This window comes from Sesamum indicum, linkage group LG4, assembly GCF_000512975.1.
Source record: "Sesamum indicum cultivar Zhongzhi No. 13 linkage group LG4, S_indicum_v1.0, whole genome shotgun sequence".
Classification (NCBI taxonomy): domain Eukaryota; kingdom Viridiplantae; phylum Streptophyta; class Magnoliopsida; order Lamiales; family Pedaliaceae; genus Sesamum; species Sesamum indicum.
In genome coordinates this window covers 12,499,823-12,511,836 of record NC_026148.1, presented here as the reverse complement: position 1 = coordinate 12,511,836, position 12,014 = coordinate 12,499,823, and the positions used below count along the sequence as shown (strand labels likewise).

Here is a 12,014-nt window from a genome sequence, read left to right as displayed (position 1 = left end):
AGTGGGTGGAAGGTAGATATTATCAAGGAAAGATGGAATAGACAATACAATTGTGTGGATACCCTAAGCAAAGAGATAACCTTTGAAAGGCACAGAAAAATTCAAAAATAAAAAATAATAATAATTAAATAGAATAAAAATGTAAGAGGCAATCCTGACAAAGCTGAGGTTCCATAATCGAGAGGTTATATTCATGAATTTGAGTCTCACAATAATTGAATTATTGTAATAATAGTTATAGATTTAGTTATGTATATTTGATATTTATAATTGAAAAATATCAATTGTCCATAATTAAAATTGATGATGTAATTATTATTAATTCATTAAAAAAGAATAAAAATATAAGAAATAATCCAGAATTAAACTTTGATACCATAAACTTTTATATATAATCTTTTCGTTGTTAACTATTTAATTTATTAAGAAAGTATTATGATGAATATTTTGGTCAAAGCTAAAATCATAATATAGATTAATTTAACGCAATCCAAACTTAAGTAACCATAATTAATTACTCCATTTATCTTTTTTTTTATTTCATTCAATTCAATAAATATAATAAACATTTAGTTAGTTTTAACACTTTTAATCTCATACCATATGAGATTTAATACTTTTATTACCTAAGTTATTATTACATCAATATTCCTTAACCTATGGTTTATTTACATAAATATAGTCAAAATATGAGTTTCCGTATTGATCTACACCCCCTGATTTATGGTCCATTAGAAACATCAACATTATTTATACAAACCACCCTTACTTTTTAAAAAATTACACATAAACACCCCCAAAATATCAATGTCATTACACAAACTATATTAGTTGCCATAATGGTTTTTATGATTAAGCAACTCATATGAGTGAATTGTGTAAATAGATCATAGATTAGGGATTGTAAATATAACTATCCCCAATTTTTACTTTCTTTTCTAAAAATAAATTTTACCAATTTTACCAATAAGTTACAAAAATTAATAGACAAATACATGTGACTTTTAATTTAAATCAAATCAATTTAAATAATTCAAAAGCAAAAATTATAAATCAAAACCGCTAATTTAAAAAAAAAATTAACAGCCTTGAAAATTTTCAAAGGATCAAGCCTGAATATTCTTGAATCAGTCCGTTTTTTTTATATCGTAACTTTTTGTATTTTATTTAATATTTTATTTTACTGATGAAAGTAAAAATATAAATAATTTCTTTAATATATATATATATATATATATATAGCAGAGGTTATAGATAAAATAATTTACAGGAAAATATAAAATTACAACAAATTATGGAAGTAGGTTGCATGAACAGACCGGTTTTCTCAACATATTTATTTAATTGTAATAAATGGGTAGGTGGTGCAGTCCGTAGCCATTTTCTTTGACACAGCATTCTAAATTAGAAAAAGAATAAAATGATTTTTGATATATTTAAATCGATGAATTTGAATATAAGTGTTTTAAATTCCTAATAATGATTTTTAAGATTTATTCGTATAATTTTATATTAGAAAGAATTTCAAATCATTCGACCCCTACTTTCCATTATACTTATAAAGTATTAATAATTTTTTTAAAATTCTCTTAGCAAAAAGTCATTTGAAATAGTTCGCTCAAATATAATAAAATCCTTTCACCCAAATGTAATTTTTTTTCCCCTTTTTTTTGGGTAAAATTATGATAAGTTGTCTGGAATTTTGCCGTAATTACGAGTACCTCGTTGTTGTTTACCATATGATATTTGATAAAATTATGTAATTTTTGATTGGATGTTTGCATTATCAACTTTGTCCCTGTTATATTTTTTTAAAGAAAAGAATATAAAAAAAATTGGACGATGTGGATGAAAAAAATTGAAATATTATAAAATAACTATCCACTTAATCGATAAAAAAATTTAATTTTCTAAAAAATTAAGTAAGATTATAATTCATAATACACAAAAATATTTTGATCCATTGATCATAAAAAAATGAATGATAAAGAAGAGTAATGAATTCGATTGACAACAAATATATATTTATAATTATATCAAATTTTAAAAAAACACATCATAAATTGTTTATTTATGTTTTATAACTACCTGAAAAATGGGCTATTCAATTGGGCTTAAAGAGGTATTGACTTGTAGTCTACTCTATTAGTTATGTCAGTGTGTCAGTGTCTTGAATCTTGACAAATCACCTCAAATTGAGTGTTGCGCTTGGACAAAGACGTCATACTATTTTTTTTTCAAAAAAAAAAAAAAGTAATAATATAGATAAATTACACTAAGACATTCTGAAATTTAAGTTAAAATATACAAATATTTTTTATTTTTTATAATATAAAAAATATTTTTTTTGAGGTTATAATTATAATTACAATACCTATCAGAGACAAAGCTTACACCGACACCCCTAAGAGGTTTAGCTGTAATTTTATAAAAAAGCAGAAATATTTATGTATTTTAGTTTAATCTCAACGGGTGTTAATGTAATTTATCCCAATAATAAATTATATTTTTCAGTAGATGGAGATATTAAAAATAAATTAAAGATATTAATAATTTAATAAAATACATCAACAGGCAATAAATAAACAATAATGAAATAGTAATAATAGACAAAAGCACGAAATCGATAAAAAACTTGAATATATATGTTGAAGATCTCTATAGAATCAGTCCTGTGACGTCCGATCCACACTACCCTCAAATGTTAAGCAAATGTCTCATCACCGACAAGCTTAGAGGAGTTCAAATCTAAAATTTAAATTTTATTATTTCCCTAAATCATTAATGTAATTTATTTTCGACTCCAGATCTATTTTTTTAAAAATAAAAAATAAAAATCATTAGATCGCAATTCTTTTTCCCAATTTTGATGCCGAATCATTTATTGTGATGGAGAATTTTGCACCAATCGACCAACCATCGTGCCCCGTGGGCTATGGCAGCCATGCAAACCGCTCCCTTGTGTCATGGAAATTTTCTCAGATCATTCGTTCAAGTGATAAGATTAAGATCTTGTGATTGCAAATTCTAATAATTCATCTAGTTCATAATGTATATATACATATAATTGTGTGTGTGTGTGAATTTTTAAATTTATCGTTCCAAGTACAATATATGTTTCATAATGGATCTGGAGGAGTTATAAGTTACTAGTCACCACTTCTCTACCAAGAAATATTCACTGTGTAGGAAAAACACAAACATGTGCTATTAGTGCAGAAGTTGAATGGTTTTAAACGGTCGTTGAGTTGTCTTTTATTCTGAATGAATTGGGATCAATTAAACCAATTTGTGTCCATACAATTTTCAGTGGACCAAAAATGTGTTTGCCAAATGAAAACCACCTAAGTTGACTTAAGGGCAGATGACAAAATGCAGCTGACTTCAGGGGCAAAAAAATTCTATTTTATTTTAGTTAACAATATACGAAAATCTGCTGATATGAAGAGAAGATGAAATGCGAAAACAATCGATCACTAAGATGACTGTATCCTTCTGAATACAGAAAAAAAAAAAAAAAAAGGAAAGTCCTGGAGGCAGTAATATTTTTTTGTTCAATTATGAACATCCATCTCCAGCAGCATCAAGTGTTTTTCCAACAATGACAATTTGATCAGAGAACATTAACATATAATGGACTGTGAAACAGGATGATCAGTATAAGGAAGACGGCTATGCTTAAAGCTAGTGATATATATTAAACACCTTACTTGTTACAGCTAGAAAGTATCTGCGTCAAATTCCTCCTAGTTCATTTTACATCTTTGCACCTCTGGAGATTAGTATGTCTCCATATGGTACCTTTTGTTCGACCCTAATGTAGTCCCGTGTAGCAAGAACTGTCACATAAATCAGCAACATCATTCGGATACAGTAAAGATTGATGTTGTAATTGTAGCAATTGAAAAGTCAAGTGAAGATGAATACCACAAGTCTGATAGAAAAGACATGCTGCTCGTTTTTTGTTCATCCCAAAAGCTAACTGCTTTAGGGATTCTGCGTTGGCGGATTCCGGTGTGTCAAAGTGAGTCTTCAAGTGCCTATATTGATCAGGTCCCACATGCAAATATCTTAGTTTGGTTTTGTTTTTTAAGTTTTATATGCAATAACTAAGGGATAAGGTCTGTGGAAACTTTAGGAAGAAGCTTACATTCTGATGGAATCAGTTATCTGGTCAAGTGGCTGATTAACAACCGGATGCTTTTGTGTTTGGGTTGGTCCAGTTTCTACCAGAAGATCTGCAATAATTAACAAGATTCACCAAGTTTTTATATATGGAGGCAAACTGGCAATGAGTTGCAATTTGACTAAAGAAAAAACCAATTAATGATCAGTTACCATTATCTGGTGATAAACCATTTTCAGATAGCCTAGCTAACTTAAAGTTTGGATCAGAATGCTGCCACGAGGGCTCCTCCGCCACAGGGTCAAGGCCATTTCCACTGTTCCTGGAAGCGGACAGGGGTCTTTTCTTGCTGGACCTGAACCATGTGAATCCAATAATTAACAAAGAATTCCATTGTTTGGTGGAATTATTTGGTGTTGAAAATTTTGTACGCCAATGATTAATGTGTTTTAGCATAATATCGATGCAATACATCTGCAAGACTTGCACTGATTAACCTCACCGTCCTGAATTGATGTCCGAATTGTGTGAGAAGAAACCATGCCCTGACCCTGAGCTGGGAATTGACCTTATCTCGTCACCTATGGCATTATACATGAAAATATTTGTTCACTGGGAAGTAGAAAAGAAAATAAATACAGGACATCAAACACTAGTATACCAGAATTTCCGGGGGTAGCCATCAGATTGGCCTTAGATGCACTCATTCCATTAGCCTCTTTTTCTCCCAATCCATTGTTTTTAAGGTTGTTCCTGAACTCCTCCATTAATATCTCTGGTGGCATCTCAGTGTCATGGGCATTTGCTCGTTGCTTCTCAATGGAAATTCCCATTGATTGGGATCCAATTCTGCTGTGAAAATCTTCAAAAGGCTTCATCATTCAAGTTCTTAATTAGGCAAATGATAGGTTTCTTTTTCAGAACATTACTAAGACAGAGAGTAAGGGTGGCTTACATCTCCCATTGGTTCCATAAAATGCATTCTTTCTGGTGGAGATGATGATGATGGTTCTGGTGGCTGAAGATGAGAGCTTCGACCTGTGAGAGTACAGAAACTTAATTGTTTGAATTTTTTCTTTCAATAGGAATCATGCATGCGGAGTAAAGAAAATCTGACCAGAAGGTGAATCATGTGGAGGTTGGGTACTTCTCATCCACATTTCCAGAAGGGCTGCCGGATAATGAACTTGTCTATTTCCACTCGTAACTAACTTCTCCACCAGTACAACAGAAGGCAGGCCCATGAGAGTGGCTATCTTCATTGTAGACAAGGCATCTGTGGGAAGCTGCATATTGACTCTAATGTCATTCATCTTTAGACTACTTGAACTAAGTCCAAATAAAGACAAAATGATGCTAGTAATGATGCATTCTTTTTAGCATATCATATCAAGCCAACAAGGAGATACATTTTTGCTCATGACACTCCTCTACTTGGACGCCTTTTCTTAGCTTGGGCGTTGGAGAACAACGTAGTCCAGAGGTGCATGTCAGCAAGTTAGGGACAAACAAAGAAAATGCACAAGTATCACCTTTTGTTTCCTTCCTCTTCTTGAGACAATATCAGAGGAATTCTGAAGCCAAGATTGATATATTGGACCAGGGATGATGTTTTGGTCAAAGTCCATTGCAAGAGCTGCAGGTCTTCTGGCCCTCCTCCGAGAGGGCCTTGGCCTCATGTGATCCCGCTAAAGCCAAAATTATACATGAACACTCTGGAGTCAATACATCATGCTTGCACTGCATTGATTTACATGCATATTGGTACCTGATTTGCTCCCTTGCTTTCTTTGGAATGCGGCTTGTCTTGTTCCTCAGGTTGTTGTTCCTGGATTCCATCAGCTGCAAGAACTCAGAACATCAGAATAATGAAGTCAGACTGACATTCAGGTGATGCATTCAGGAGGAGACTAAGAATGTTTTGGCATCACAAAGTTCTCTGCGCCCAAGGACTAACACATTAGCAATTCAGCAATTGATGATACAGAAGCAACTAATAAAACACAACCCCATCTTATCAGAGTCTGTAAATTTTGAAAAACAGCAATTGGAGATCTAAAATATTGGTAACGGATAAGGCCCTGAATTGGGTTTATTTGATTTCATTTTTTGTTTTTCCTTTAATTTTGTCTTTCGGCTGAATTTATGTTTGCATGCAATATACAGCGTAATGGTTCGGAGCCTACGAACTGCAATGCTGTCTGCTGGCTGTATACTGTCTCTTCTGCTTTTCTATAATTGATTAAGTACTGGAGCAAGCTGGCCAAAGATTCATCAAGACTAACTTCTTTATCCTCTGTCACATACTTGCAATCTTGAAAATGAAAACCATTTATACATCAATTCTGTTTCTTGATGTAAGTTTGACAACTGCCAAACTAATGCTGGTATCACAGTAGTGAATGAAGATAAGCAGAATGGAAATGGAAATGGAAATGGAAATGGCCCCTCCGATCCAACTATTTATATTAAAAGGATACCAGCAAAAATCATTTGTTCCTTACATTTATGGAGTTCCTCTTGACGAGGTGGTGATGGTATGAGACTACTTGGGAACTCAGTGTTTTCAGGTGGAGTGAAATTCAGTTGGGTCTCATTATCTCCTTCAATATCAAACCTGTCACAGCACTCCAGAGTAACTTCAATATAGGATAAGGGAAATAAAATTGTACCAGTCATTGTACCCCAATACCCAAATCAACAAATGACAAGTAGCTCGATGTGCAATTGTAGACATTAGATTATAACAGAGACATCTAAATTAAAGTTTCCATTCACCTTTCAAAGCAATTGAATGTAGTGGTATTAGCCTGATATGAATCATAATTATCAAATAACGTAATATTAGCAGCATCAGCTGCAATAAAAATGGATGGGGACGGAGGGTTAGTTGATTTATACGACTTAAAAACTGGGAAACAAATGGCAAGCAAAATGATGGTGTATTCAAGTAAATCAATAAAAAAGTGATGCCCATATTTAAAGGGAATCACATATACCTTGATGGTGATCCTGGTTTAGATCACCCTGCAGATTTGAATCTAAATAAGGGTCATCCACGTTGTCCAGTCTCTGTACACGAGCAAGTTCTACATTAGCATCTCAGGCACTGTAATTTCGTCAAAATATGATTTATGGAAGTTGTAAGCATTCACAAAGATGGCACAATTACTTGCAGTTTTTCCATAACTGGCTCGTATGAAGCAAATGAGCCGCTTTAAATTTTGGGACAATTAATGGTTTCACATTAGCCAAAGAGAGTATGAGGCATTTCCAGTTGAAAGGATACTATATCTTAGTATTACCAAGCTGAGAAATAAGCCACTGCACCTCCAACTTCTCCAAAACATTTCCATGTTTAGAGGTGAAACATTTTACTAACTAGCTAATAGTAAGAACCTAATTGAAGTACCATGGAAATATACGAAGTATGCTGAAAATCCATAATGGTGGTTGCATCTGAATATGGAAGTGGTTGCTCAATCTCACCGAGGTCTTCGTCATGATTTGGTGGCAATGTAATAGCTTCATATCTACAAAATTTAAACATGGGAAAAGAAAAAGGGAAGGTTAAAAATCGAGGCCTATCAGCTTTCTGAGGACTAGTACTATATTAACCACTATCTTTGCCAGCATCTGAACTACTGCCACTGACTTCTATGATAGCTTTGTTTCATTAATGTTCCATGAATAGAATCTTGAAGTATCTATAACTAGGAACATGCATCTCTGGTGGCATTTTGTGAAATGATCCAATATCAAATTTCCATCAAATTCTGCTACATTAATATACAAAGGTTTAAGGCTCATTGAGAACATTGTTAATAAAGACGATGAATGACTCACTTGGCTTGAGATTTGCCCTTCGGAAGTCTGGTTAAATCCGACGGAGCACTTTTAACCTTCCAAGCTTCATTTATTTCCACCTGCCCAAAATAGAGATAGTAGTACTTCAATATTCTAAAGCAGCAAATCCTAATTGCCACCTATTGCGTCATGGATTGACAGTATGGAGAGAGTTGATGTTCTTACCAACAGTCGGGTGACATCATCTGTGAAGCAACACCATAAAAGAATCATTTCAGAAACTGGTGTTTGTATCAGAACGAAAGTGGGAACAAAATTTTGACAAGATCAAAATTAATGGTAGCTTACCATAGAGGAGTTTTACTTTTCTTTCATAAACAATTACAACTCCACCTGAAATATTCATAAAAAAGGAATGCCAACATTCTGGTAATAAAAATTTAATAACAGAAACTTAAACGAATAAATGAATGACATACCCATGAGAATTCCCGACAGTCTGAGAGCCATAGGAACTGAAGGATTTAAAATCTGTTCACTGTAACAAAATCAGCTAGAAATTAGCGATGTACAGTAACTTCAATTTCTTATAAGTTCTGGATGAACACAACTACCAGATTTTGATAATGTTGAGCTTGTCAAGCTTTCTTCGGTGTATCTTTGCATGCATCGTCGCGGCCATCCTTCAAACGCACCCACCCACACACACAGAAGTAGAATAAAATTCATGGTCTGGAGCTTGCAGTACCAAAACATCTTAAAGAAAGGCCAAAACCCGATAAATCGTCAAAGAAAAACTAGATTCACCACAAAACATATCCAATTTTCTGCTCTAGATATCTCAACAGAGTCTTATAATCAAGAATCAAAATGTTCAAGTTAATACCACCCGCCAAAAAGCAGAGTAAGCGAAAGCTAAGAAAAAAGACTACAAAACCACACCCCCAAAACAATCACCACGAACTCAAATCCAAGACAAAAAACTCACACAACGTAGACAATTTAACCAAAGCCAAATACTCAAAAACCAAACAGAGTATAATTCATTTTATCGCGCGATAAAACGATCAAAGTCTTTCTCCATGGTTATGCTTCACAGAGCTTAAATTAACTCTCCGCTCTACCTTAAATCATGATATTTGAAAGAGTACCAGTACGAGAAACTTGTTCCTATCTATACATGCAAGCATATACACGCGGAGAAGTAAAAAATACCATATCTGTCCCAGCGGAGCTTTGCGAGCTAGTAGCTGGTGAGAGTAAAACATTTTGATCCGATTGCCGATGAAATCGGAGACCCCGAGCGAAACGCAACTACAAACTTGTGTGAATGTAGAAAGAGAGAGAGAAGCAAGTCGCCGTATGTATAAATAGGTTATGCAGACCGTGTGCAGTGTAACGAACTGAGTACCCGCCAAGCAGAGAGAACTTTCTGCATGTGGGGGACAATGTGGAAGGGGTGTTCTTTGCGCTACAATTACATATCGATGCACGAACTTTTGTGTGCTACTCTCTAAATTAAGGCCATTTACACGAATCGGTCAATTTGTCTCAATTGTTCGTTTATTTTCCTAACGCCCATTAGAGATACTTACCTAAGCCCGATAAGATTTTTCTATCAAAATCACACCTCATTTTATCAAATTAATCATAAAACAAATGAAATATATTTGTTACGACTTAAATCAAATTATATATTAATCACATTGTAAATATGTTATATTTATTATATAATTAATTTAAATTCAATCAAAATCGTCTGAATTAAAGTTTCCCAAATTGGGTATTGTGGTAGATAAATTTTGACGAAAGCCATAATATAATCTAGCCCATTTGGGCATATTATAATCCCTTCAGGCCCATGTGTAAAGGTAATCGCTTGAATTAGGAGTAAACGTAAGGTGAGTTGGATCAATTTAGATAATTTTTCGATTTAACTCAATGTTTGTAGTTTTTGAATGGGCCCAAGCCAACCTTCACAATCATCAAAATTTTATTTTACGGTCCAATTGGGCTAGGGTGGTTTTTTTTCAATTTTTTTTTTTAATATAGTATCAATCACCTGTAAATTATATTATTATTTTGTGAGAATTTATGCATTTGTTACAATTACATTATCATAATAAATGTATTTTTAAATGCTATTGCATTTTTTATTCTATTTATATGTGCTATATGTATTTTTTCTTCTTAACTAAACTAAATACTATAATCTTTTCTACGCAATATATATATATATATAATATAATAAAACATAAGTACAATATAATTTGAAATAAAAAAATTAATCCGTAGTTAAATGGGGTGCTTGCAACTTGGGAGTTAGTTTAGGGGTATAATGTATTTAGGATAAATTATATTTTATTATTTGAATTATATCCATTTTTACACATTTGCGAAATTTGTACATTACAATATATGACCGGTATTTTACTGATTTTTACTGAAAAAACATCACATGCTTGCATATGTAAAAAATATCACATCACATAACCCTTAAACATCATATGTACAGATGTGTTCTTGAAAAAAAAATTGATAAAAAAATAGTTATAAATGACAAAGTGCAAAATTTCGTAAAGTTGAGATGATAAGTTGATACGAAAAAAGTTTAGATGCCAAATTGTAAAAACGATTATAATTTGAATGATAAAATATAATCAACCCATGTATAATATAAATAATAATTAAAATAAAAATATATTTATTTATATATATTTTTATTAAAATTTATTATTATTACTTTTTTTTATATACATACATATATTATATATTTTCAATTATTAATTTTGTAAACTAATAATATACATCATTTTACAATACTTTGACATGACATCGTAAAAAATTCTTAACCAATAAAAAATTAAGCAAAGTCCCTTCAAATGTTGGACATTTCCATCTCCTACTCTAAGGAAGGCAGAGCAGATCACAGGTCAGGCATTATCAATTTTATTTAAATAAAAAATGAAATTACCGACAATAAAAAAGTGAGATTATCTGTATTAAATAAAAAATATATTAACTTGACACCACTGACATTTTCATTAACTAGTTCAAATATATTTTCATCTCATACAAATGTCTAACAAAATTGAAAACAAACATTTCCCATTAAAAATTAACAACTAAAAATTGAAAATAAAGACACAAACAAACATAATGTAATCTTACATTTATTTTCATTTATCAATTGATTTTTAAATTAGTCAAAATTTACCGACTTTAATAATATTAGTGAAAAAATTGAATTAAACAATCATATTTATCATAAGTTAACTTTTTAATTATTTTTGAATAAAAGTTTATACTTATTCTAAATTAACTTATTATTATATTGATATTTTTTTAAATAATATATATAAAGTTAACATACAACTGATTTAAGTTTACGTAAATTGATTCGATTAGAAGTTGCCATAAAAATAGAAGGTAATAAAAGGAAACTTTTCACTATGTTTGTTTTTATTTTCAAATTATTTTCAAAACAAGTTAAAACATACTCAATGTTTGTCATCATTCAAAACACCTTATTTAGGTGTTTCTGAATGTTTTAGCATAAATACATATATATATACACACACATATATATATAAAAGACATGATTTGAAAATGAATAGTAACTTTTGTCTCCCAAAACACAACAATAAACATATAATACTTATTTTAAATTATCTAAAAAAAAAAATCAAACATACATACTATATCTAACACACACTTATTTATCTTTATTTTTTTCTCTCTCTATCTCCATAAAACACAACAAAAAACGAATCCTATTATGATAGGCTTTGTTTGATTTTATGTTTTCGCTTTTTCCAAGATAAGATAAAACATTCTCAATATTTTTTGTTGTCCACACCTTATATGTATGTTTTTTTATTTTTTAATTTTCTATATATAATATATATACACTTATATATATAATATAAAAAAGACATGATTTGACAATAAACAGTAATTTTTATTTCCAAAAAATACAACATTAAACATACAATATATATATATTTATATATCAAAGATATATAAACAAGATATCATTTGATATGAACAGTGATGAATCCCAATATCAAACCTACACCAA

At 31.3% G+C, this 12,014-nt stretch overlaps 1 protein-coding gene across 1 annotated transcript; it reads right to left on the bottom strand.

Annotated features, from left to right (window-relative positions):
• LOC105160862 (sister chromatid cohesion 1 protein 1) lies at positions 3,542–9,313 on the bottom strand. Its single transcript, XM_011078361.2, has 20 exons — positions 9,149–9,313; positions 8,548–8,616; positions 8,413–8,471; positions 8,282–8,326; positions 8,159–8,178; positions 7,973–8,052; positions 7,539–7,659; positions 7,126–7,198; positions 6,905–6,983; positions 6,631–6,743; positions 5,895–5,968; positions 5,659–5,814; positions 5,244–5,412; positions 5,082–5,164; positions 4,788–4,998; positions 4,629–4,707; positions 4,339–4,481; positions 4,151–4,238; positions 3,928–4,040; positions 3,542–3,839 (listed from the first exon to the last, which is right to left on the bottom strand). Exons 1-20 carry the CDS (start codon positions 9,199–9,201, stop codon positions 3,757–3,759), a joined length of 1,911 nt encoding a protein of 636 aa, XP_011076663.1. The 5' UTR covers positions 9,202–9,313; the 3' UTR covers positions 3,542–3,756.